Here is a 26,090-nt window from a genome sequence, read left to right as displayed (position 1 = left end):
GACGCTTGCGACCATTTCCCCTCCTCTTGCTCTGCTGTATTACCTCCCTCCCACATACTGTATACCTCGCTGTGCTGTACTTCTCCTCGTACGCACTACTAGTCCCTCTTTCGCTCAACTCCACGCGTTCGTTGTTGGTGCTTCCTCCCGGCGCCGCATAGAATTCCTGGCATTGAAGATTGCTTTTGGGTCTTCCACACCGACACTACGACTGTCCTCTACTAATAGTCTGCTCGGGCCCTCCCACCGACAGAATCGTTAGAGACGCACACGTCGATTGCAGAGCATCGTCGTTTTCGGGTCAATCAGATCTACATTCGACACTAGAGGCCGAGCTCCAGCTTGCCCTTACCAGTGGAAAATTGACCGGACCCTCACCGAACCGCAACCCAACTTCGCCTTCGCTCCTTCCTCCCCACATCCCAATTCCTCGGTGCATGGGATTGCCTTCACACATCATGGCCGGAGCTGCACAGAACGGAGTCAACGGGGATGCTAATGGCGCCCCGAGCTCCTACGCCGCCAAGTTCGATCTTGCTCCGCACTTCATCGGCGGGAACAACCTCAAGGTAGCGTCGCCGGGCAAGGTCAAGGACTTTGTGGCGGCGCACGACGGACACACGGTCATTACCAATGTGAGCGAGACTCTGTAGAAGAAAGTGGTGGTGTTGAGAACGCACGCGCTGACCAGTGGCTTCCCCGCAGGTGCTCATTGCAAACAACGGTATCGCCGCAGTCAAGGAAATCCGCTCGGTGCGGAAATGGGCGTACGAGACATTCGGCGATGAGCGGGCGATCCAGTTCACCGTCATGGCGACGCCCGAGGATCTGCAGGCCAACGCTGAGTACATCCGCATGGCAGACCAATACGTCGAGGTACGTGCTCCCCCAGACAGCGGCGACGAGCGAGGCGTGGCTAACGGCGATTATGCAGGTACCCGGCGGTACCAACAACAACAACTACGCCAACGTCGAACTAATTGTCGATGTGGCCGAGCGCATGAACGTGCACGCCGTCTGGGCCGGATGGTGCGTATACAGCCCAACACGCGTCGGATGAGGGCTCATGGCTGACTTTTTGCGTCTAGGGGACACGCCTCGGAGAACCCCAAGCTGCCCGAATCGCTCGCCGCCTCGCCCAAGAAGATTGTCTTCATCGGCCCGCCCGGGTCGGCCATGCGCTCGCTCGGTGACAAGATCTCGTCCACAATCGTCGCACAACACGCCAAGGTGCCGTGTATCCCCTGGTCGGGAACCGGCGTCGACGAGGTCCAGGTCGACCAGCACGGCATCGTCACGGTCGAGGACCACGTCTACGACAAGGGCTGCACAAAGTCATGGGAAGAGGGTCTGGAGAAGGCCAAGGCCATTGGCTTCCCCGTCATGGTCAAGGCCTCGGAGGGTGGCGGCGGCAAGGGTATCCGAAAGGTCGAGCGCGAGGAGGACTTTGAGCAGCTGTACAAGGCGGCTGCCTCTGAAATCCCCGGATCGCCCATCTTCATCATGAAGCTGGCGGGCAGCGCGCGCCACTTGGAAGTCCAGCTGCTGGCTGACCAGTACGGCAACAACATCTCCCTGTTCGGACGTGACTGTTCGGTGCAGCGCCGTCACCAGAAGATCATTGAGGAGGCACCGGTAACAGTTGCTGGCTCAAAGACCTTCCAGGAGATGGAGAAGGCTGCCGTCTCGCTCGGACGCCTCGTCGGATACGTCTCAGCAGGTACCGTCGAGTACCTCTACTCGCACTCGGACGACAAGTTCTACTTCCTCGAGCTGAACCCCCGTCTCCAGGTCGAGCATCCTACCACGGAAATGGTAACGGGCGTGAACCTCCCAGCCGCCCAGCTCCAGATTGCCATGGGTCTCCCACTGCACCGTGTCCGTGACATTCGTCTCCTGTACGGTGCCGACCCCCACGCCAGCTCTACCATCGACTTTGACTTCTCCAGCGAAGGCAGTGCCAAGAGCCAGCGTCGCCCCACTCCCAAGGGCCACTGCACGGCCTGCCGTATCACCTCTGAGGACCCAGACGAGGGCTTCAAGCCCTCCGGTGGTACTATCCACGACCTCAACTTCAGGAGTAGCTCCAACGTCTGGGGTTACTTCTCCGTCAGCTCCGCCGGTGGTATCCACAGCTTCTCCGACTCGCAATTCGGTCACATCTTCGCTTATGGCGAGAACCGACAGGCCTCGCGGAAGCACATGGTTGTTGCGCTCAAGGAATTGAGCATTCGTGGTGACTTCCGCACGACTGTTGAGTATCTCATCAAGTTGCTTGAGACTCCTGCTTTCGAGGACAACACCATTACCACTGGCTGGCTCGACGAGCTCATCTCCAAGAAGCTGACTGCTGAGCGTCCCGACACGATGATCGCGGTCATTTGCGGTGCTGTTACCAAGGCCCATGTTGCAAGTGAAGCGTGCGTCAACGAGTACAAGACCAGCTTGGAGAAGGGTCAGGTGCCTTCCAAGGACGTGTTGAAGACGGTCTTCCCTGTCGACTTCATCTACGAGGGCTACCGCTACAAGTTCACCGCGACCAAATCCACCATTGACAGCTTCACCTTGTTCGTCAACGGCACAAAATGCTCAGTCGGCGTCAGGGCACTGGCTGATGGAGGTCTCTTGATTCTGCTCAGCGGAAAGTCTCACAACGTCTACTGGAAGGAGGAGGTCGGCGCCACCCGTCTCTCCGTTGACGGCAAGACCTGCCTTCTCGAGCAGGAGAACGACCCCACCCAGCTGCGCACACCATCGCCCGGTAAGCTCGTCAGGTTCCTCGTCGAGAACGGCGAGCACGTTGGCCAGGGCCAGCCTTTCGCTGAGGTTGAGGTCATGAAGATGTACATGCCTCTCATCGCCCAGGAGGCTGGTATGGTCAACCTCATCAAGCAGCCAGGAGCCGTTCTTGAGGCTGGTGACATTCTTGGTGTTCTAGCTCTGGATGACCCTTCCAAGGTCAAGTCGGCCCAGAACTTCACCGGTCAGCTTCCCGAGCTAGGTGCCCCTCAGGTGCCAGGAGCCAAGCCACCGCAGCGATTCGTCTACCTGTACTACATTCTGCAGAACATCTTCCAGGGTTTCGACAACCAGGTCATCATGCAGAGCACTCTCAAGGAGCTGGTCGATGTCCTCCGCGACCCTGAGCTGCCATACGGCGAGTGGAACGCACAGGCTTCCGCTCTCCACGCTCGTATGCCTCAGAAGCTCGATGCTACCTTTTCGCAGATCGTTGAGAAGGCCCACAGCCGCAACCTCGAGTTCCCCGGCAAGGCCCTCAACAAGGCTTTCCAGAAGTTCGTTGAGGAGAACGTTGCCAAGGGTGATGTTGCGCTTCTGAAGGCCGCATTGGAGCCTCTTTCCGATGTCATCACTCGCTACTCCGAGGGCCTCAAGGCGCACGAGTACAGTGTCATGATCAAGCTCTTGGAGATGTACTGGTCTGTTGAGTCACTTTTCTCGTCTCGCACGTCGCGTGATGAGGAAGTTATCCTCAAGCTCCGTGACGAGAACCGCGACAACATCATGAGTGTCGTACAGACTGTTCTCTCTCATGCCAAGGTTGGCGCGAAGAACAACCTTGTCCTCGCCATTCTGGACTTCTACCGACCCAACAAGCCCGGTGTCGGCAACATTGCCAAGTACTTCAAGGACACCCTCAAGAAGCTCACCGAGCTTGAGTCGAGGCAGACAGCCAAGGTCTCCCTCAAGGCACGTGAGGTGCTCATCCAGTGCGCTATGCCTTCGCTTGAGGAGCGTACTTCGCAGATGGAGCACATCTTGCGCTCTTCCGTCGTTGAGTCCCGTTACGGCGAGAGCGGTTGGGACCACCGTGAGCCCAACTTCGAAGTCATCAAGGAGGTTGTTGACTCCAGGTACACTGTGTTCGACGTTCTGACCCAGTTCTTCGTTCACTCAGACCCATATGTCGCTCTTGCTGCGCTTGAGGTATACACTCGCCGAGCTTACCGCGCGTACCAACTCCAGAACATCAACTACCACAACGAGGGCGAGCAGCAATGCTTCCTGTCCTGGGACTTTATCCTGCGCAAGGTTGGTGAGGCTGAATACGGTCTCGCTGTTGAGCCTTCTGAGCCCGGTACTCCCAGCACACCAGGATTCGAGCGTCCTCCTCGCATTCAGTCACTCAGCGACATGACTGCTTGGCAAAACCGATTCGAGGGCGAGCCTACCCGAAAGGGTGTCGTCGTCCCAGTTGAGTACCTCGATGACGCGGACGAGCTCATCAGCAAGGCGCTCGACATCTTCCCCAACCTCGGCAAGGAGAAGAAGGGTGGTATTGGCCTGAGGGAGGGTCTTACCCTGAAGCGCACTCCTACTACTGGAGTAAACGAGCCCAAGCACACTGACGAGCTTACTGGTGTTCTGAACATTGCTGTTCGCGACATTGAAGGCAGTGATGATAAGGAGATCCTCGAGCGCATTCTGCCCATTGTCGACGACTTCAAGCAGGAGCTTCTGTCCCGCCGCATCCGCCGCATCTCATTCATCTGCGGTCACAAGGACGGAACTTACCCCGGCTACTACACATTCCGTGGACCCACATACGAGGAAGATGCCAGTATTCGTCACGTCGAGCCTGCTCTTGCCTTCCAGCTTGAGCTTGGCAGACTCTCCAAGTTCGACATCAAGCCCGTTTTCACCGAGAACCGCAACATTCACATCTACGAGGCTGTTGGCAAGGGCGCCGAGAGCGACAAGCGCTACTTCTTGAGGGCTGTCGTCCGATCTGGCCGTCTTCGCGAGGAGATCCCCACCGCGGAGTACATGGTCTCCGAGACCGACAGGTTGATGACTGACATTTTGGATGCTTTGGAGATTGTTGGCACTTCGCAGGCTGACATGAACCACATTTTCATCAACTTCTCACACGTCTTCCCTCTTAACCCCACGGAGGTTGAGGAGGCTATTGGCGGTTTCTTGGAGCGCTTCGGTCGACGACTCTGGCGTCTCCGTGTCACTGGCGCTGAGATCCGCATCATTGTCACCGACCCCGCCACTGGCATTCCTTACCCTCTTCGTGTCATCATCACCAACACCTCCGGATACGTCATCCAGGTTGAGATGTACGCCGAGCGCAAGTCCGAGAAGGCTGGCAAGTGGCTCTTCCACAGCATTGGTGGAACCACCAAGATTGGTGCTCTTCACCTCCAGCCCGTCTCGACTCCTTACCCCACCAAGGGAGCGCTGCAGCCCAAGAGGTACAAGGCTCATCTCATGGGTACTCAGTACGTGTACGACTTCCCTGAGCTGTTCCGCCAGGCTACCGAGAACAGCTGGATCGAGGCTATCAAGAAGCACTCCTTCCTCCGTGACAGGCAGCCAGCGAAGGGAGAGTGCCTTGAGTACTACGAGTTGGTGCTTGACGACACTGACAACCTGGCTGAGGTCAACCGTGACCCTGGCCACAACACCATTGGTATGGTCGGATGGATGGTCACCGCAAAGACGCCTGAATACCCCCGTGGCCGTCGCTTCATCATCATCGCCAACGACATCACATTCAAGATCGGTTCCTTCGGTCCCGCGGAAGACAACTTCTTCCACAAGTGCTCTGAGCTTGCACGAAAGCTTGGCATCCCGCGAATCTACCTTTCTGCCAACTCTGGTGCTCGTATCGGTCTTGCTGAGGAGCTCATTCCTCACTTCTCTGTTGCATGGAAGGACGCCGACAAACCCGAGGCTGGTTTCGACTACCTCTACCTGACACCTGAGAAGTACGAGCACTTTGTTGATGGCAAGCGCAATGATGTCATCTGCGAGAAGGTTGAGGTCGATGGCGAGAACCGCTACAAGATCACTACTGTCATTGGTGCTGAGGATGGTCTTGGTGTTGAGTCCCTCCGTGGCTCCGGTCTCATCGCTGGTGAGACATCGAGGGCGTACGAGGACATTTTCACCATCACTTTGGTGACTTGCCGCTCAGTTGGTATGTATCTTCTGTACGATGTCCAAATTCGTTTACTAACGCTACATAGGTATTGGTGCTTACCTCGTCCGCCTTGGTCAGCGTGCCATCCAGATTGAAGGACAGCCAATCATCCTCACCGGTGCACAGGCCATCAACAAGCTGCTTGGTCGTGAAGTTTACACCTCTAACCTCCAGCTTGGTGGTACCCAGATCATGTACAGGAACGGTGTCTCACACTCGACTGCCGATGATGACTTCGAGGGTGTCTCCAAGATCGTCCAGTGGCTGTCATACGTACCCGACAAGAAGGGCAGCCCCGTCCCGATCTCGCCATCTGCCGACAACTGGGACCGCGACATCACCTACTACCCACCTGGCAAGTCAGCCTACGATGTTAGGCATCTCATCGCCGGAAAGGAGGACGAGGATGGTTTCCAGTCTGGTCTCTTCGATCGCGGTTCCTTCGTTGAGACTCTTGGTGGTTGGGCTAAGACTGTTGTCGTCGGTCGTGCTCGCCTCGGTGGCATCCCTATCGGTGTCATCGGTGTTGAGACACGCTCGGTCGAGAACGTCACACCTGCTGATCCCGCCAACCCCGACTCCATCGAACAGGTCACATCCGAGGCTGGTGGTGTCTGGTACCCCAACTCCGCCTTCAAGACTGCTCAGGCTATCAAGGACTTCAACAACGGTGAGCAACTACCGTTGATGATTCTTGCCAACTGGCGTGGTTTCTCTGGTGGTCAGCGCGACATGTACAACGAGGTCCTCAAGTACGGTTCTTACATTGTCGATGCACTCGTCAAGTTCGAACAGCCCATCTTCGTCTACATTCCCCCTTACGGCGAGCTCCGTGGTGGATCTTGGGTCGTTGTTGATCCTACTATCAACCCTCAGTTCATGGAGATGTACGCCGACGAGGACTCGCGTGGTGGTGTGCTCGAACCCGAAGGTATCGTCGGTATCAAGTACCGTCGGGAACGTCAACTCGACACTATGGCCCGCAACGACCCTACCTACGGTGCTCTTAAGCGCAAGCTGAACGACAAAGCAACACCGGAGTCCGAGCTCAGTGAAATCAAGGCACAGATGACCGAGCGCGAGAAGAAACTTCTACCTGTCTACGGCCAAATTGCCCTCCAGTTCGCCGATCTGCACGACCGCTCTGGCCGCATGCAAGCCAAGGGTGTCATCCGACAAGCTCTGCGCTGGCAAAACGCCCGCCGCTTCTTCTACTGGCGTCTGCGCCGCCGTCTCAACGAGGAGTACATCCTCAAGAAGTTCGCCGCTGCCGCCTCGCCCACACACGACAACCCCATGGCCAACCCGCTCACCCGCAGCCGCGGCTTCGAGATGTTGAAGCACCTGTCCAACATCCCCAACTGGGAGCAAGACGACATGGCCGTAGCAACCTGGTACGAGGAGAACAGGCCCCTCGTCAGCGACAAGATCGAGCAACTCAAGACCGACGGTATTGCGCTCGAAATCGCACAGCTCATGCGCAAGGACCGCGAGGGTGGCCTAAAGGGTGTCATGAGCTTGCTCAGCACCCTGCCCACGAGCGAGAAGGAGGAGGTGCTCAAGATGCTCAGCAGGGCATAGTAGTAGTACCCATGTTTTCGATTATCATTCGCTTTAACGGCATGGCATAGCATATGGGGTGGTGTTTTTTTCAATTTTCTGGGTGGAATTGGGAATGGTGATGATGGTGTAACTTTAGCGTTGCTACGGTGCGACTGCGTTGTCTTTTCGCAAATTCCCCCCTTCTTTAGCTTATCAAGTTTAGTTACTACATAGATGAGGAAGAACAGGGCGGGGTGTTGGGAGGCACTTCCGTTCTTGTTCTTTCCCGTTGTTTAGATGTGTAATTGATCTTCAAGTTCAAAAAATGTTTGGTTGCTGTGCTTAGTGTGCTGGTGGCGGTGCTTGCATCCCGCGTTCCCACGTCCCCACGTGGCTTCGCTTTATCGTCGGCCTTACATCCCGCGCCTACGAAGACACTCATTGTGCTCCTTCCCTTGCTTTTTTGGGATGTTGCGGCTGCGCGCTCCTTCCCGTTCCTTGGTGATGCTTGTAGCGTGGGAAGGAAGGCATGCAGATCGGCCGAACTCCACTTTCAGCTGCGGGGTTCCGTCGCGGTGATACGTCACTAGGCCGCAAAAACAGCATCACCGATGCAGAAAAATCTACTGTGGTTTGTCGCGACGTTCAAATCTTCTTCTCTTTCTCAATCATACTGTCCCACTTGTTACCCAGCACATACGCGACATCGTTTTCCAAGCGAAGCGAAAAGCTTGATCGCCAGTCTCCACATCAACACAGCACACAACGAACGAGAAAGGAACAAGAGAAGCCAAAATGGTCTACACAATCGTCGTTCACCTCCTCGCAAAGGAAGACCAGGAGAGCATCAGCAAGCTTAGTGCTAAGCTTGTGGAAGCGAGTCAGGTGTACAGCAAGGATAAGGAGACGCTGAGTTGGTTCGTTATGCAGGATACGGTGGATAAGAGGAAGTTTACCATCGTTGAGCGGTACTTGAAGGAATCTGTGAGTTTTATCTTTCTTTTGGTTCGCTCCATGATAATGGAAGGGGGACTTTTGTTGGTTGGGGTGTGAGCAGATGTCGGAGGAGCATGTTTTGGCGCATGCCTTCAACCCCGAGAATGATGCACGCTCACTCAAGATCCGAAAAAAGACCGTTTGTTCATCCCGTAACGTACTGACTTCCTCCGCAGTCCCAGCAATACCACCTCAACAACCCCTACTGGAAGACTTTCGATCCTTACGTCATTCCGCTTTTGGCTGCGCCTATGGATTTGAGGCGTCTCGAAGAGTTGGACACTACGGTTACCTCAGCGGGTTCACATTATCATGAGGATGCGGTTAAGTCTGAGACGAGCGTGGGCAACATGTTCCAGGGTACTGATGCTTAGACTCGGATACCTATGGCCGACGCGCTAGGCCAAAGAAATACGAAAAGATCAAGTTTACCATCGCCTTCCAACGTGAATGCCATCCCATTTCATGCTGCAGCGCCTTTTCTCTGTGGCAAGTCCTCAGCACAACATCTAGAAACCGCCCTCCCCCAAAAGTGGAAAGTGCGACTATGACACGTATCTGCCGTCACAAGCAATGAGTAACAATGTCCATTGCTGAGGCGCCGGTTGGTCTTCGGAGACATGAGCGCTGCTTGTGTTGCGGGAGTTGTTATTGGCTCATCATCTACATGCCATCGCATGACTCATCAAAGTACCGTGGTATCGGCAGGGTAATACCAAGGTTTAGTTTCTGCGCGACTATTCAACAGTCAGACTTGAAGTCTGATACAATTTTACTTATGACGAAGTGAAAGGAGAAAGTTACGCCTGCTTCCTTCACACTCAACTTTGACCTGCTATCTGAGCTGCGATCTCCGTTCCATCTCCGACCTGTCGCCACCATCAACTCAACTTCCCAATCGATACTGCCGTTTCGAAGCACGATCATGGCTCAGCTTAAGAGCCTACCTGACGAGCTCCTGCTCGATATCGCGCTACGCCTTCAGCCACCCGATCTCAAAGACCTAGCTCTAACCGCACGCCAGTTCCGCGATATCGCACAAGAAGCTCTCCACACTTCCATCAGTCTGATGACGTATTACCAGTCTCTTCCGGAACTCCTCATAACCCTAGTTGGAAGGCCAGATCTCGCTAAGAAGGTCCGCTCTTTGCAAATAACGGGATATCGTAGTCCTCAGCAAGTTTACAGATCGGCTGTAGGCTATGATGACTCCTGGGACCAGGTTGTCACACACGCAATGAAGTCGACACATTCTTGGCCCATCGATCAGATGAAGTGGGCTAGCAGAGTCAAATACGGCGATCTTCATGCTTGCATTGGCCTATTGCTGGTGTTGACAGATCAGCTGCAGAATCTTGCGTTCTGCTCTGGAGATAACCAGGATTTCATGACACCGCGGAGTCTGAGTCTGACATTCCCTGGCATAGCCGAAAGGCATGCTGTTACTGCTCCTGGTACTTTGCTTCTTCCACAGCTCCGACGGCTATCTGTTGCTTGGGGAGAAATGGACAGGTCTTGGTCTACTTTTCCAAACCTGCTACACTTGGATCTCGACTGTACAGGGCCCGTAGCATGGGACAAAGAACCAGTCATCCTATTCCATGGTATCACTACCTTGACACTACGGCGCCCAACACTTTACGAATATCAGCCAGCGGATACACAAGACCTATCGCCTTTCTTCCAACGGCTCCCCGCCCTGAGGTCTTTGCGCTTGTGTTTTACCAATTGGAGAAAAAAAGATGGCAACATGTATGATGGGATTCGGGCTTATTATAGCTCTTATGATCCCGGCATCCCGACAGAAGAACGCATATGCTACCCTAAGCAAGAATTTACGTCTTCCATCATTATCGATCCGCTGATCCCTGCCTCACATCTTCTGGAAGAGCTGGAGCTAAAGTGCTCTGACACCGGAGATTCTAAACAAATCGACTACCTCCGACCATCACGATCGTTGCAACGTTTCACTTTAATAAAGCGCCTATCCATTCCGCAAAGTGTTCTCATCAACTCAACCCCCTACGAATGTTCCCCTCTCCATCCGTTCGAGGCGCTGCCGCCGAATGTAGAGTACCTTGATGTAGCTGATCCGACTACCGCTGTGATAGAGTGGATCTCCGGAGTTCTGGATGACCGCAGCAAGCTGCGCAGCTTGAAAAGAATATCTCTCGACTTCGACAACGACCCGAAGCAGCGAGTAAAGGACTACAAAGAGGCTGGAGTGGAGATTTTTGGTCGGCTGCTGGAGGCAGGCATATCCGTGCACTTCGAGAACGTACGTTTAGTCTGTCTTGAGGCTTGCTGCAAAGAGTGAGACGACCTTCTGGATATACTACTTGCGCTGCTGGAGACTAGGGGATGTATATTCAGAGCATAGGTAGTGTTTCTTGCGGCCACTGGAGGCTTTGTTGTTCAATACATGAGATAGTATTATAGACAACGAATGACAATGTTTTCAGCGTGAGCTAAGCTGCTTAACACTACCAATTAGTACAAGAACCCCTAACATCTTTCAATGCCGCCGGAGTCTGTGTCGAAGTTGCTGTCGCAAAGAGAGTCGTTGCCTAGTACTTAGGCGGATAACTCTTGGTGACTGGAGGATGGGCTGTCGCCTTCACCTCACTTACTTGAAAATCGAAACCTCCCGTCTTTTGCTATTGTGTCGCAAGGACAATAAGAGCGATCAAAATCGTAATTATCTAGAAAAACTGCTCTCACACTTATAACCGTATCCAACAATTCCTCAATCTTCTATCATCCAATACCTATCCTCAAAGAGCTTTCTACCTTAACCACGACATCGACACTGACTATACCTAGGTGATCATGCTGGACGCAAGCAACATAGAGCCAATTACGGGTGACCGCAAGGCATATTTCGAAGGTACTCCACCCTGCTCTCGCATCACGCTCTTGGCTAACTCTCACAGATCTCCGCAAGAACCATACCCCTCAATTCCTATTTCGTACTTGGAGCAGCAAAAGCGGTGGAGGACCAGAATACGCAACTAACAATGTTAAGGAGATCATTCCGCACGGCTTCATGAAGGAGGCTCCAGAGAGGGCCTTCTATGAGAAGCCAGAAAGTGAGCTTTACAGAATGGTGGCAACGCATTACAGCAACGATAAAAGGCCTTGGCTCAGCTCCGAGTTCAGCTCATGGACTGGGTCCCTTCATCTAGCGCTCTACTATGCTAGGTCCATAGACGCAAAGCACGACCCCCACGTCGCTGTCATGGATACGCAGCAGCTGGATGGAGAGGTCCTCGTGTGGCACATTCCGCACCTATATTACGAGGGTGGGCTTCATGAGTACATGGCACATGGCCCCATCAGAGGCATTGGATACAAGGCAGTATCGTACAAAGCCTTGATGTCAGCTGGTCTAGCGAATGTTTTTCCCGAGCTAGAGGTAGTGGAGGGGGACGAACTCGACTTCGGCATTGACTTACGCAAACAGATGTTCAACAAACCCCCAATTCCGTTTCCAGTAGACAACATTGAGGAATCTGACGAGATCAAGCAGATACGAAAGATCGCTGATCTTTACGATCATCTTTCGCTACCGGTAGCGACTAGCTTGATTTGTCTGAGGCCGAGACCGTGGATACGTTCGCAGCCTGAGGGCAGGGCCGCATTGGAACAGGCCGCGAAGCTGTTCGCGGGCGCGGAGCTGCCCAGAGATTTGAGAAGGGGTAATTGGCTTCGCGAAGGAGTGGTACTGACTGAGTCTCCCATGGATTCAATGACCTTTCCTGACGTGCGACAGTGGATCGAGCTCCTCCGAGCTATCTGTGAACGCACAGAATGATAATGAATTCGCGGGTAGGGGACGACGAACACGGGGGTTGAGCACGTGGGCTTCTTGATAGGAAAGGCTGGAGGATACAAGGATGTATTGATACTGTACAGATAACGGTTAAAGTCAACGTCGACTCTTCGGTCCTTTCTCGTATCTTAAGAAATCGCGTTATGCTCTCTCGTGTTCTGTTTAGGCTGATAGACGGATGCGTATACTGCATGCCTGGGCAGATGTATCCGGCACAATACATCCAACAATAATGTGTACATAGGTGTTCCAACGATGGGACTAGCATGCATTTACATATGCTGCTCCATGTCTGACGCATGTCAACAACGGACTTCATTAGTATTTGGGAAATCATCTGTCAAGATCTGTAGCCATTCTCATATCATCATTACACATACATTCATAATCATGCATCGATCCAAGGCCGAGAAGCTGCACGTAGGCCAAGCGATGCTATTGCGGAGGCTAGCTTGCTCTCTTTCAAGATCAACAGTGTAGAATATACGCACAAGTCACACAATACAAGCCTCGGCTTGTAGCTAGAGTTATCCTCACGATCGCCTTTACAACCAGTATTGGTTCCTGAATTCAGAGTCTCTTCATAAATGATTAGAAGACGAACTTGACGCCACCTAGAGCTACGGCTAAACTAGTGCATCGAGACTTGGGCCGCGAGAAAAGGCCCGGGGTGAAGTAATACCTTTCCGCTCCGGATGTACACTTAATAAAGAATCGATATCACATTTCTGAAACAAATCAATCACGCTAATATGTAAGTCGCACTACCCCGTGGTGTCGGTCGACCACGTGCGGGCACTGTACCCGCCTGAAGCGTTTACTCATCAAACGACGTCAAGTGTTGTTCTAATGCTGTCATGCATAGTTGCGAATAGTGGCATTCCAAACTCGTGGAGTTTGGATCATGCACACAGCCCCCTCTTCAAACGACGCCGGAGATGCAGTCGAAGAGATCACCACCTAGAGATCGAAAAAGGAAGCAAGAAAGGTGGCTCTGGACTTGAAAGTAGAGCACCACACCCTCAACCGGCGATGCTCGCCTGAACGCATACGCCTTAATTAGGAGTACAGCACCTATACGCAGCTGAACGCCTTTACCTAACAGCTCTCCCTTTCTTTGTACCGAGGCGTTGTGCGGAGACATCTCCGCAAGGCTTGGCCGGACTCGCGTGCCCAGAAAGACAGAGAAGCAACTCTTGATCTGCACTGCACAACCAACGGTACGGGAGAAGCAAAAAAGAGCGACAGATGTCACGCCTAAAACCTTGTGATGTATCGCGCAACTCCGCCATTGCATGCTGTCAGTACGCTGTCGGCCGGGGGTGGCGATGTGGATTGGTGGTGGGTTCTTTTTGAGCGAGGCGCACGAATGAGGTGCGCCGGAGCAATGAGCGTTTCTGCTCAGCCCGGTGTTTACGCTTTTGCGGCGTGCAACAGGATACACAGTTACATTGCGAATTTTCAGTTCTGATGTACCGCGATAGGCGAGGTTTCCGAGACCCGTTGACAGTGACGGCGGGGGACGTTGCGCTGAGATCTCCCCTCGATGAAGAGCATGGTTTCGATCTCGTATACTCGTATGGATGTCTGACGTCATTCCTCACAGGATCGTGGTTGCAGTTCGTCATTTGTGGTTGCAGACGCTCTCTCTCCCTAGAAATCTAGGATACGCTGTCGAAACCTGCACAGTAAAGGAGAGTCGATAGTAAGGTTCCTCATTTACAACGATTGTCGTTGTTCGAGATGTTTGAAGTGTAGCGGGGGTCTACCTTGTGACCGGGAGAGGTAGGTCCTGCCAGGCCTGGCTGGAATTAAGGTTGGCGTTAGAGCACCTAGTGATCCGTTTCGACACATCTGACGTACCAAGGTGTGAGTAAATGCCCCGAAACGGAGCCTGTCGGAACCCTGTGCTAACGACACCATTTCCCGCTATCACATCATTCCGCGAAGGTGTTCCGAAAGAGCCACGTGTTAGCGTTGAAGCCACTGCAGGTAATTTGGTTGCGAAACGGAGACGGCACCGATCATCCTTACATCCCGAGCCAGTGCTTCGAGGCTGGCCAGGTCTGGAATAGAGAGACGACGGTACCATGCGCACGACTTACACTCAATCTGCAGCCATCATGCACCAACAAGACATAGTGGTGATATCTCGTGCACCCCTGGAGCTTGTGGTTAGAGGATGACAAGCGTAGAGCTCAGCGACCGGTGACGGTGGGGACAGAGTCCCAGATGATGGATGCAGGTGCGCTGTCACGCAGGTCCAAATGCAGTAGGCCATCGTCGTTAGTCTACGCCGCGTGCTGTACTTTTCTCGCGTAAAACAGGTCCGCAATACTCGTAGCGAAAATTCTGCTCAGTGCTTAATCTTCGGGTACGCGATGGAACTGCAGAAGGGATGCCTGGTGGGATTGTGGCTGTGTCTACGGTCTACCGAGTTGTCAACGACTTCTGTGGGGCGCTCTCCCAGGAAACAGACGATCAGGATCAGCACCGACTGCGGCTGATGGTAACCGCAGGCCGGATCGGCGTTAGACTCTTGTTCCCGTGCCAAGAGATCTTGATTGTCCCGGGTTCTCTTTCGCATGCTGATCCGCGTATATGACCACGAGCGATGTTCTCCGAGCCGACTACGCTTGGCAGCATTAGTTGACGGGAAGTAGATGATCCATCTTGACGAGAGCTGCCAAGATGTCACTTTGTGGTGTTGAAGAGTGATGTTGGATAGTGACGTGGGAGTGAGTGCGAACCCGTCGATTCATGGAGGTACTGCACGACTGCGTCATGCTGTTCTGCAGTCAGGGCAAGTCGTAGCGGTCGCATCGCCTACCCTGGCCGTCCGAAATATTGATTTTGCAGCGTGAGTGCCAGCAGATGTGTGCGGACGGCAGGTGAAGCCGATCTCAGCTGGGAAAGAAGGGTCGAAGGTGGCTGAGCCGACGATCTGCGGCTCGCGCAGCTTAGTCACATGCAGGAACCAGTCCTAATTGGCAACCGTCAGCTGCCGAGGTCACAACAGAGACCTCATTCGACTGAAAGCGAACGTGCGCTTAGCGCGTAAGAGACAGTGGGAAATTGTCCGCTCAACATGGGGAAGTGACAAATTTACAGCCGACTTTACCTAGATTACCATGTTTGCGAATTTGCATACCAGCGCGAATGCGAAACAAGTGCGAAGCTCTAAGCTGCCATTAACGATAGCCTTCCATGCAAGCAACGACGGTGCCTTTAAAATTGTTCAAACATGACCGATAGACTCCACGGCGACAATTCCGCTGAGGGCTGCGTTCGCTTGTCGCGTGCGGAAGATGATGTTAGTTCTAGCGATGTATCTAGTGCACGTTGGAGCGAGATTGTAGGGCTTCGATCTACAAAGAGATCTCTGATCCAGGTCCGTGGGTCTCCGATAGTATCTTCAGCTAGTGGGCCAGGAATGTGGGATCTTGATGACGCCCCCAAACTGTAGCTGTTCTGGTTAGCATCATGCTTTTGAGCCTCGGACAGATAAAGGCGACGCACACTAAGCATCAGCGGAGCGAAGCCGATTCGCTGAAATCCCCAAAGTGTATTGAGATTATGACAGCCATAGCAGCGTGCAGTAAACCAGTACACAGCGAGATGGTGCCAGGTAAAACAACGCACTTGCATCGTGATAGCCTTCACTATGCTATTGAGAGACAAGTGCGCCATCTAGAAGAGCGTCTGACACTCTCCGGATCGACCGTTTCTGGCTTCAAGGCGTCCAGCTTCCGCATAGCTGACAGCTTTGACTTGAAGTGTCTGCTGCCTATCGTTTCATCTTGTTAGGGCAAATCTAGGCTACTGCAACGATCTAAAGCTATGGAGAATGGGGAAGTATTATCCTTGGATCCCTTACACAACCTATGGCAACGTCATTCCCTGGAACAAAAATTTACCATACAACATAACAACGCTAAGAGAGTGACAATTGGATTGATAGATCTTTCCACATCTGAAGCCGGACGCGCGTGGGTTCAACAAGCACGATCTTAGTCGATGACTGCCAGCAGTGCACATGTTGCTCATTTTGCCTGAAGACACTTCGGCTTGCAAGTACAAGTGCGCACTGCTGTTGAAGGAAACCCAGATACCGGGTAAATGAACCTGCAGTGATTGTTGAAGTTGAAACATCAGTTCACTGGGCAAGATGCTGGTATACCGGAAAGAAGAGTGGGGCATGAGACGCATGCACGCCACCATGTGTTGTGGAACTGTTTTGTGCAGACCCCTCTTTCTGAATCAAGTCTTTTGCATGACTTACCGTCCACTACGGACAGTCAAAATATTCATTGCAGGTACAGTATTCGTTGGTATGGGCATGGAAGTTCCGTGATTCCGGACACGGATCTGTATCTATAGCGAGAGGCGAGCCTGGTACAGGTGCTACGAATGCCACCCGCCCACTTGTTTAGTTATCGTCATGCTACTGGGCTCCAATCTCTTTCTTCCGATGAGGTTGTTCAGACCAAATCAGACCGGTTGCACGTCAATTGCCGATTGAGCGGTGAGCATGATGATAGCTAGGCGACGTAGTAGGCCACCATGATTAACGGGTACAGGATGTCGAGTGTTGCAATTATCGGAAGCATTGATACCGGTCTCGGAGGCCGCGGACGAGGTCTCGTCATCTTCCAAATCCAAAGAGCCTCAACGTAACTTTGAATATGGAGCGCCGGGCAAACACTAGCATGGGGTTGTCGTGTAGACTGCTCGATTGGTAATCTCGGTTGTTGAAGACGCAAATGTTGAGGTACAGCATGCGTGTAGTATTTGGAAACCTGGTTCGAGGTCTGTCCGCGCAGCAGATGGCGCTCGTGGCTTCCGTCTGGTGCAACGGCGCCAGTCACGGCAGCTACATTTCATCAAGACAGAACCGCGACCTGGAATGCAAGGGCTTCCCCGCCCTAGATGATCGCCAGCAAGGGGCGGCGGCGCCATCTCCACACGAGGTGCAAAGGCAGTTGTGGATGTAGGGCATATTTGATATGACTGATGATCCAGATCGGAAGGCGCCCTGTACTAGTTATTAGTATCGAAGCGGTGCTACACTGCAGCAGTTTGACAGCCCCCTGGGCCATAGCACAGAGACGGTGGGTGACACAACAACGAACCGCAGCCGCCTGAAGCAAAGTTGACGGACTGTCAGGCGGCCAACTGCTGCCGTGTGACGATGGCTTGCGGCGATGGAAGCGCAGCGGACCTTGTGCGAGCGTCCCTGGCCACCACTCTAGGGGGTCGAAAACGATACGAGCCCGAGCGGGCGGTTTACCCTCATGCCGGGATGGTGAGTGCGGACAGCGGCCAAGATAGTGGGAGCAGGCACGAGCCGACAAGCGGTCAGGACAGACGATGCAGGTGTGCAAGCAGTTCACAAGGTTGGTATCTCGTCGGTGTGGCGCCGAAGCATAATGGCAACGCTGCAGTTCGGCAGCGATGCCGAACCCAATGACGACGCAGCAAAGGCAAGATTAGAGCCTTGCGAGCGTCGACGTCAGTTTGGAAGCGCGAAACGCAACGCGAAAGGATTGGGATGGTGGGGCGCGACAAAGTTTCGTAGATTTCGATAGACGCAGTTAGGGCAGCGCAGAGTTTGCCGTGGTGTCGCGTCGAGTTGCAAGACGGCGAGCGCAGACGGCGACAGCGTGGAGAAGGTCTCAGTTGACGGCAGCGACCCGGCACGCGAGACGGCGGATGTTGAATGTCGAGGGCTGGCGTCCAGGCGCAGGTGCGAGGTCTGATCGGCCGGCTAGCGGGAAGCGATCAGCGAATCGGGCAGGCGCGACCCCGAGAGCGGGAAGGTGCCAGTCATCCCTGTGCCAATCATGGCGGCGCAGACAAGGTCGCACCTCTTCGCACGATGCCACCGTCAGAGGTCTGCATGAGCCTGACATCTGTCATCCGCCCGCACTGCGAGGGGCTCTCCACCACGACAGCCAGCTCTCACGGCGACGGCTGCGTGCGTGTATTAGGCACTGGCAGACAGCACGCCGACTCCAGACGGCACACGCAACCTGTCTCGCAGATACTGCTGCTGCACTACTCGCCAACTGATTCAGGGTCTGCAGGCGACGGCTCCCCAATTAGTCGTGCCTGGCACATGGTGGAGAATCGAACGCCGTGCATCATCTCCCGCGCTCCTACGTCGTCGCTCTAGCTGCTATTCCTGTCCCACCGGACGAACGCCTCTTTCTCCCTTCCCAAAGCTCGCTGCTGCAGCACTAGCTGCTTCTGTACCCCGTCACGACACCAAGGCTTCCCGCTCCTGGATGCTGGAAAAGCTCCGTTGCACAAGTGTCCACCACGCTCAGCCACCGACCTGGTTCTGTCCTGCGGCAGCTGTCTGCCGGGTATCGTACCTTGTGCTGGGTGACATACACGCCGTCAGCGTGGCTCTGGGGTGCACCGCAGCCCTCATAACGTCGGATTACACTCCGCTCTCGACTGGAGTGCAACCCGCGGCCATGTCCTGGATGCTGCTGCGCTGCACCTACCCCACTTGCCCTAGATGCTGTGCTGCTTCTGTCGATTCAGATATCTCCGGCAAAAGCAACCATAAGGGTACCGTGCCACCGGTGCCCGGGAGAGTTCAAGTCAGGTCCAGCAGCAGCGAGAGTTAGTAGCGTGTGCTGGATGCTAGCCTCGACGCAATTACCACTATGGTTTGCTGCTGGCGGGCGCAAGGCTCGAGATGGGGGTAGGCGGTAGCGACCTATGGCGAGGCTGGTGTCGATGAACTACTGCTTGTGGTTGCTGGCCGACCGCGAGGCGCCAGACCACAACGACCGCGTCGGCCAATGCTTGGCCACAGGCGGCTACCGCCGCGATGGCACGCTGTGAGGTTGCTGCGGCATCCAGTGTGTGGGAGGGCGGATGAGGTAATCGACGGGCAGGGTGCGACGAAATGGGCGAGAGGCATTTGGCACCCCTGCGCCTGCCTGCGGCGAGTCAGAAGCAGCGAGATCTGCGACGATGCGAGCAGTGGAGACACCGGCCGACGCTCAATGGCGTCTGCAGCAGATGGCGCGACTCCAGCACCGACGGGCTCGTGCCTCGAAATCTGCGGCGTAGACTGAGCGTCTCTTGTTTCCTGCGCTCGGCCTGCGTCCGGCCAGAGCCTGCATTGTCACGCTCGGAGAATATAGACCAAACTTTAACCCTCACCTGTCAAGTCCACAGACGTGGTGCTAAACACGCTTGTGTGTCCTTCATTGGCCCCAACTGGCATCACCCCTGACGCGCTTTCTGGTGCTGCAAGATCGCAGGGCATGCTTGATGTACGGCCCGTTGCAGTCCCTCCTAGCCTAGAAACGCCTCCTTCGCTCACGGTGCTGCTGCTTCTTAAACGCCTCGGACCCGTCATCACGACCCCATCACGCCCAACTATCTTCTTGCGAATCGCTGAGTGCTTGCGCCGGCTCCCTTGTCACCACTCGTCCACGATACCTATCCTACGACTAATCCCTCGCACGCCTTCACCACTCATATATCTGCGATATAGAATCTGTGGTTCGGTAGTCCTGCAGCGGACCCTTGGTCGCCCTTTCGAGTTAATTGTTACATCACTACCATAATACCTGGGTGAGTAATGCCGCCCAACTGCCTATCGTCCTATGGGACCCCGCTCGTGGGTGATGGCATTCAACGGTGCCAGCCAAAGAGCGGTACCAAGCTGTCAGTACTTTGGGAGAGCAAGACAGTCCGCCCACTCACCATGGAGACGTTGATACACAAGTGACTATTTGCTAACGCGTCCATGCTAGAGTATTTAAGCAGTGTTGCCGTTGCACATATGGAATATCTTACTCTCCAAGATATTCCGCACCGTCACTGTGAACCGCTGCACTCGCGCAAGATGACTTCTGCACATCCTGCCGAACGGCCGCTGGCTAACATGGTCGCTGCGGTAAGTCAAGAACCAGAGTCTCCTTCTTCTTTACACGAGCCCACTCCCATCCCTCCGCGATTTCTCGAGCCCGCGTTGCATGATCCCTTCCGTGTCCACGGGCAGGAGAGTGCAACTTTGAGGGCAAGAGCATCCGAGCCCTTCGCCTGCCCCCGCGCACCTGCCCAGTACTATGGCCATCCCCACTTTGCGGATGCACTTGGCGAGAACGCCCGTTCACTCGCCTTGCCGCGCTCCTATTCTTTGCCCACACGCCGCCGATCGCATTCACCAGAGCCGAGAATGCTGCCCGACTCACGCCTGCCTACGACTACTCCAGACACAGTCGATGGCGACGAACTACGACCGTCGAGCACCACTCTGACAGAATCACAGAACCACCACATGCGCAGCTCACCGCCCATTCAGCCTGGAGAGCAAAACTTTCCTGGCAAACTCCCTTCCTTTTCTGAGGTATGTCTCCCTCCAGCCGATTAATGCCATCCGCAGGCGATTGACTCCTCCAGTTTCTCCACACTACGCGGACCACCACACCCCCGCGGACGCCTCAGCGTCGAAATGACTCTGCTGAAAGCTCCCCCCATGTGCAACCTCAGTTTGAAGATGTATCTTGGTCAGACAGCAAGAGAAGGCGCGTCGACACGCTCGGCGATATCTACGAGCCGCCTATGCAGGGCCGTCGAATGAGCAGTGCTATTGACCCTGCCCTTTCTGGCTACTCGCCCCGCATCGCCCAGCAACACGCAGTGCAGCCCGTCGGATCTGGCATGCTCCATCGTCCAAGTCATTCATACGCGGCACCCCAGCAGCAGCCAATGCCTATGAACCCGCATATGCGACATCAGTCATCACCAGCACCCCAGGGCCACATGTCTTACGCACCACCATCTCTCCAGCAGCCTATCGGGCAGAGCCCTTTCCAGCAGCCCATGGTTCAGCAAGGTGGCATGTACGAGCCACGACCCAGCTACTACCACGAACCCCAGGCTGCTGTCTACGGTGGCTACGAGCGACAGAATGAATCCTTCTTCACTCGACCTGGCTACCCAAGCTACGATTCCCAGTATGGCGACATCCGATTCCAGCAGCACGTAGGCCTTGATCACAACGCATTCAACAGAAAGCGCCGAGGAAACCTGCCCAAAGAAGCTACCAACCTGCTGAAAGATTGGTTCGCCGCCAACCGAACATCGCCTTATCCCACTGAAGACCAGAAGATGGAGCTTTGCAACCGGACTGGATTGAGTCTCAATCAGGTACGTGACTTGTCCCAGCACCAACGTTATTTTTTGACACCCTCACTACATCTGCCATTCCTGTCCTTCAGTGTCACATCCTCTAGACTACAGCGTGCTGTCGGTCCTTTTGCTACCCTCGCAAATCCTTTCTAGCATGCACACGAGTTTACATCTGTGTACCGAACAAAGTGCTGACATCCACTAGGTATCCAACTGGTTTATCAACGCTCGTCGTCGTGCTCCACAAAAGGAACAGCGAGAGCGTGAAGCCAATGGCCCAGAGGCGTAGTGTCTCACGCAAATGGGGCCCGCCCAAGGAAAGCGCGACCGACCAGTAGGCGCTGGGACGCACCGGAATTTTCCATTCAACCTTCATCATGACGAGTTTAATCGCGCACATCATTTACTCTCTCTTCCGCTTTCGGCATTCTGGTGGAGCCAGAAGCATCTGGATACCTTTGTTTCTTGGGCAGCCTGTATCATCACAGCCTTCTGCGGGCAATGTCGGATATTGCGACCTTGACCAGGCGCATGGATGATCTGGCCATTTTCTTTCAGTCGAATACCCTGGGACCCAAAACGGAGTATACATCAGCGTTTTGGGAAATGGAGTTGGGGCGCATATTGCGCTAAGAACGCAGCATACTGGAACTGCTACAGCGTTGTTTTCCATTGGCCTCGGCCTCGAAGATTGTTTCCTACATAGCCTAATCACAATGCGATCTTCTCACCAAAGCTCTACGAGACTCACAGACACTGTTCTAACCCGCTTCGTGTGAGAATCGTGAACCCTCCGCAACCACTGAAAGAGACTTTACAGGCAGTATCATGGTGAAACCCGGAGAGCGCTACATGTGTATGCCGCCGCCCTCCAGACTATTGATTGCCTAGTGCAGTCTCCAGTCGTCCTCATCGCGAATGGCCAGATTTGGTCTCACGGCCCACACACTGCCGAATGCGGAAGTTCAAACGGACATCCCCCTGGTGTCCGCGGGCACCAATCTAGCGTCTACGCTTCAAACGCCATCGACAGCTCCGGTGTTTCAAAACCCCAGAGTTAAAACATGACACACAACGGTGGTGCTTGAGAGGCAACACCAGCCGTTTGGCAGAGGGCTCGTGCTTTCGGGAAGTAACGACCCCGGCAACATGTATGAACAAGTTGAGCCATGACATGTTTCGTGATATCGAATCTCAACACATCAAAACTCCACCGACTTCAATCGGCCGACTCCTCCAGATGTGAAGGATCAAACAGGCTGGGGCGCCACTCACACTAACTTCACTCGCACTCCACTTGGCCTAAGGACTCGATAACCAGCCTTTCAGCCGGAGAGACTCCACATAGTCCGGTGAATGGAGTCACATCAGACCCTTGCTATGATCCTCTTCTGGGATTGACCCCTCACTATCTGGATGCGGGAAACACTGCACATCATTGGGGGATCGGAGCCAGGGTTTGCCCTGCGAATTACGCTCCACCATCTCTCCCGAAAACCAAGGACCGTGACCAAAATCACTGCTGACAGGGATACCATGGAGCGGCCCGTACTGTAAGGGGATCACACCTGTCGGCATTCAGAGCAAGTTTAAAGGTGTGACACCGGAACAGCCGTCGCGCACTTTATTGACAGTGACACTCACGTCTTGATTGATAGGAGGCTTTCGTGGCGAGTGGAGAAGAACTCAAAAGTTCAGCTGACTCTTCACTTTAACCAGCTGCTCGCGTGAACTACCCAACTTGTAAACACCTCATTACGGATTGGGCGGCCTGACGCACGTTCATGGCAAACACGGAAGGACTAGGTCCAAGCTCTCGCCTTTTCAGACGCAGCCGTATAGTCTGCGGGAAGCATGTCTCCATTTATAGTACCATGGTAGACTGAAACGTTTCTGGAGGAAATCACGATCACCGTTGTCCGGAAACCGGCAGCCTCACAGGCGGCGCATGGGGCATCAGGCAAACATGATGGCTGTCATTGTTTCAGCTGCCAAAGTCGTAGTACAAAACGTCACTTTTCAGTCCTTGTCCCAGGAGCTGATAGTCGCGTTACATTGATGAGATGAGGATGAGCATCTCCATGTCGTTGCGCAGATCTCGATGCGAAGCGAAGCGCGAGATAGTTTCCCGGGGTTGACTGCGACGGATGAAATGAGGATCTTCATCCTTCGTATCACCCACGGTCGGTATCGCGGTAAGTCCCGAGCTATACCGTGGTCGATCATAGCTGCGCGCAAAGAGTCAAGATTACCGTTTGACTCGGGATACTGGCGGTACTGCAGCCTAGCTGGACGTCACACACCCACAGATTACGAGCGCGGCTAAGACCACAGAGATAGTAGATCCCACCATGGGAATACGAGTATGAGCAACATGGCCAGATCGACGACGAGCGCATAACAATGACTGCAACTCACGGTCTCTCCTCCACTTGGACTAGATGAAGAGCGCTCTGACAAAGTAAGCGTAACGGCCACAAGATACACTCCACGTTATCATCAACGCGCATGAAGAAAATCACCGACCACCTCACCACAGCCTCTAGCAGCTTACGCGTACATGCTTTCATACCAACTTTACACCCCATAGTCCGCAGCTCCGCAGGCTGCAAACTTTTCTCCCCAACGACCCGGAAAGTAACGACACGACTCACCATCTAGAACTGATCAACAGGCACTCTCACACGCAGATCCACAGCCCAACGCCCCATAACCCCAGCGACCACCACACGGAAACAAGGACCGTCAGGCAGCGGCATCGGGCAGAAGAAGCAGGAGTTTGGTTCGCGAACTTCGATTACCCGCATCGGAAACTTGTTTTGATCGCCTGTGGGATCGGCGGGGGACGGTGCTGGTCGTGGTGTACCAGACTTTCTTTTTGGCCTATCATGGGGACGGTGGGTTGGGCGGGGTGGTTGATTGGGTGGGGGGTGGGATGGGCCACGTGGAGTGTTTTCGTGCGATGGATGTGTGTGCGACGTGAGGATAACGTCGTCGGAGCTTTTTGCTGTTAGTATGGCTTGCTTTTGTCGGCGTTTTGACGTGGGGTTTAGGAGGGATGACGAACCTGAGTAGTAACCGTGATAAGGCAGTTCAATCACCTCGTGACAGTATGGCTTGTGTCACTCAGTCCAGTATGCAGTAGTGTTTGCAAATGCTATGAGCATTCCCTCCGCCGGACCATTATGTACAACCTACGACTAACAACATACATGGGTATCACATCCTAAGAGGAAAAATATACGAAGAACGCCCAAGTCGCTTACCGAAAAAGAAACAATGCAAAAATGGACCCAAAGGACCCCTCATCAACGTCACCTTCTTGATCTCCTAGTCTCATCAAGAATAGCAAGGCTGGCTCCTGGATTCTTCTTCTCGTACATCTTCGCCATGTCGTATACCACCTCACCCCACTCAAACTCCCCACGATGACTCTTTTGTTTGCATGGAGACTGGCGGAAGGGCAATAGCCAGTCTATTATGTTCGTGCCCATGGTATCTTTCCAGCCCTGCAGGAGTGTAGTATACCAGGGGTGTTCCAAGGGCTTGGTCTGCATGACGACATACGAGCGGTTCGGTAGGCGGGTGACGGTAGTGAGAACAGGCCAGTCCTCCTTGTCGAGTTCCTTCTCTTCTGCCACGTCTCTGCTAGACTTCTTTTTATGATGTTTACCGGATGACGTCGTTGGTGTCGCAGTAAGTGGAGCAGCGGTATCGGGGATCGGGGAGGGGTTCGAGATGAGGAAGGCGATATTGTGGATGCCGCCGCGCTGGATACCTTCGACCGAGGTGAAGTTGATCATCAGATTCCAGCCTGTCATACAGGTCATTGTGAAGGTGAAGATGCTGAAGAGCACAGCTGTTGCGAGCGCGCCGATCCATGTCCCTGGCCGTGAGCCCATCTACGATGTGTTAGCCTGCTGCTGCATGCACTGAGTTGGTTCTGAGCGCACCTTGGAACTCCTTTCCGCAAAGAAAATGGCCAACACAATCCAAGTGAAGGTCGTATATAGCGACGCATACGCCACGAACTGCATAAAGAACTTGTGCGTAGTCTCCGCTATGATTCCACCGGCCCATGGGCAGTAGTGATCCATCTTCTTCACACAGCGCCCCAGTTCCTTGCAATGATGTGCTCTATCCGGCTTCCAATTGTGGCACCTCTCACACCAAAGCGGCACCCCTTGGTAATCACAGATGTATGCATCGTATTGGTCGAAACCGAAGCCTTTCGTACTCGCATCTGCCTTGTCCACCGAAGGATTACCCAGAGGTATGAGGTCTGGCTTCGACCAGACCAATTGTAGTAGGCGCAGCCATGCTACCGTGAGGAGGAGGAGTAGGATAGCGTATACGACTATAAGTGCGATTCCGGTGGAGCGTCGCGGCCGAATGCCGAAGTCTCGTTGGATGTCCTCAGAAGGGTTCATGAGGTACTGGACGCATATTAAGTAGACTACAACATATGTCTCGTATCCTAGGGCGCCGAATTCCAGAAGGGGTAGTATGACGGAGGTGGCCTGGCCTATGTTCTGTTCCATCGCCGTGGTGTCTGTCGCGCCAGGCTTCTGGGAGCCGTTAACTGACGGGGGCGCCATCGCGTGG

The 26,090-nt window shown here is 54.1% G+C and overlaps 6 protein-coding genes across 6 annotated transcripts; 5 read left to right on the top strand and 1 right to left on the bottom strand.

Annotated features, from left to right (window-relative positions):
- Positions 1 to 437: 437 nt before the first annotated feature.
- ACC1 (acetyl-coenzyme-A carboxylase) lies at positions 438 to 7,534 on the top strand (the record flags this gene model as incomplete). Its single annotated transcript, XM_049390334.1, has 5 exons — positions 438 to 635; positions 706 to 876; positions 935 to 1,029; positions 1,089 to 5,950; positions 6,000 to 7,534. 5 exons carry the CDS (start codon positions 438 to 440, stop codon positions 7,532 to 7,534), a joined length of 6,861 nt encoding a protein of 2,286 aa, XP_049241794.1.
- Positions 7,535 to 8,290: 756 nt separating this feature from the next.
- Positions 8,291 to 8,865, top strand: J4E84_007753 (uncharacterized protein; the record flags this gene model as incomplete). Its single annotated transcript, XM_049390333.1, has 2 exons — positions 8,291 to 8,479; positions 8,668 to 8,865. 2 exons carry the CDS (start codon positions 8,291 to 8,293, stop codon positions 8,863 to 8,865), a joined length of 387 nt encoding a protein of 128 aa, XP_049241793.1.
- A 551-nt stretch (positions 8,866 to 9,416) lies between these two features.
- J4E84_007752 (uncharacterized protein) lies at positions 9,417 to 10,808 on the top strand (the record flags this gene model as incomplete). Its single annotated transcript, XM_049390332.1, has 1 exon — positions 9,417 to 10,808. One exon carries the CDS (start codon positions 9,417 to 9,419, stop codon positions 10,806 to 10,808), a length of 1,392 nt encoding a protein of 463 aa, XP_049241792.1.
- A 512-nt stretch (positions 10,809 to 11,320) lies between these two features.
- On the top strand, positions 11,321 to 12,305 carry J4E84_007751 (uncharacterized protein; the record flags this gene model as incomplete). The annotated part of the gene is made up of 2 exons (XM_049390331.1): positions 11,321 to 11,378; positions 11,425 to 12,305. 2 exons carry the CDS (start codon positions 11,321 to 11,323, stop codon positions 12,303 to 12,305), a joined length of 939 nt encoding a protein of 312 aa, XP_049241791.1.
- A 7,792-nt stretch (positions 12,306 to 20,097) lies between these two features.
- Positions 20,098 to 21,774, top strand: J4E84_007750 (uncharacterized protein; the record flags this gene model as incomplete). Its single annotated transcript, XM_049390330.1, has 4 exons — positions 20,098 to 20,247; positions 20,623 to 20,700; positions 20,754 to 21,503; positions 21,691 to 21,774. The coding sequence occupies 4 exons, from the start codon at positions 20,098 to 20,100 to the stop codon at positions 21,772 to 21,774; spliced, it is 1,062 nt and encodes a 353-aa protein (XP_049241790.1).
- A 3,025-nt stretch (positions 21,775 to 24,799) lies between these two features.
- Positions 24,800 to 26,083, bottom strand: J4E84_007749 (uncharacterized protein; the record flags this gene model as incomplete). Its single annotated transcript, XM_049390329.1, has 2 exons — positions 24,800 to 25,387; positions 25,439 to 26,083. 2 exons carry the CDS (start codon positions 26,081 to 26,083, stop codon positions 24,800 to 24,802), a joined length of 1,233 nt encoding a protein of 410 aa, XP_049241789.1.
- Positions 26,084 to 26,090: the final 7 nt, after the last annotated feature.

The sequence above is a fragment of the Alternaria hordeiaustralica genome, assembly GCF_023758085.1.
Source record: "Alternaria hordeiaustralica strain BMP 2776 chromosome Unknown scaffold_18, whole genome shotgun sequence".
Classification (NCBI taxonomy): Eukaryota; Fungi; Ascomycota; class Dothideomycetes; order Pleosporales; family Pleosporaceae; genus Alternaria; species Alternaria hordeiaustralica.
This window is presented reverse-complemented; position numbering and strand designations above follow the sequence as displayed.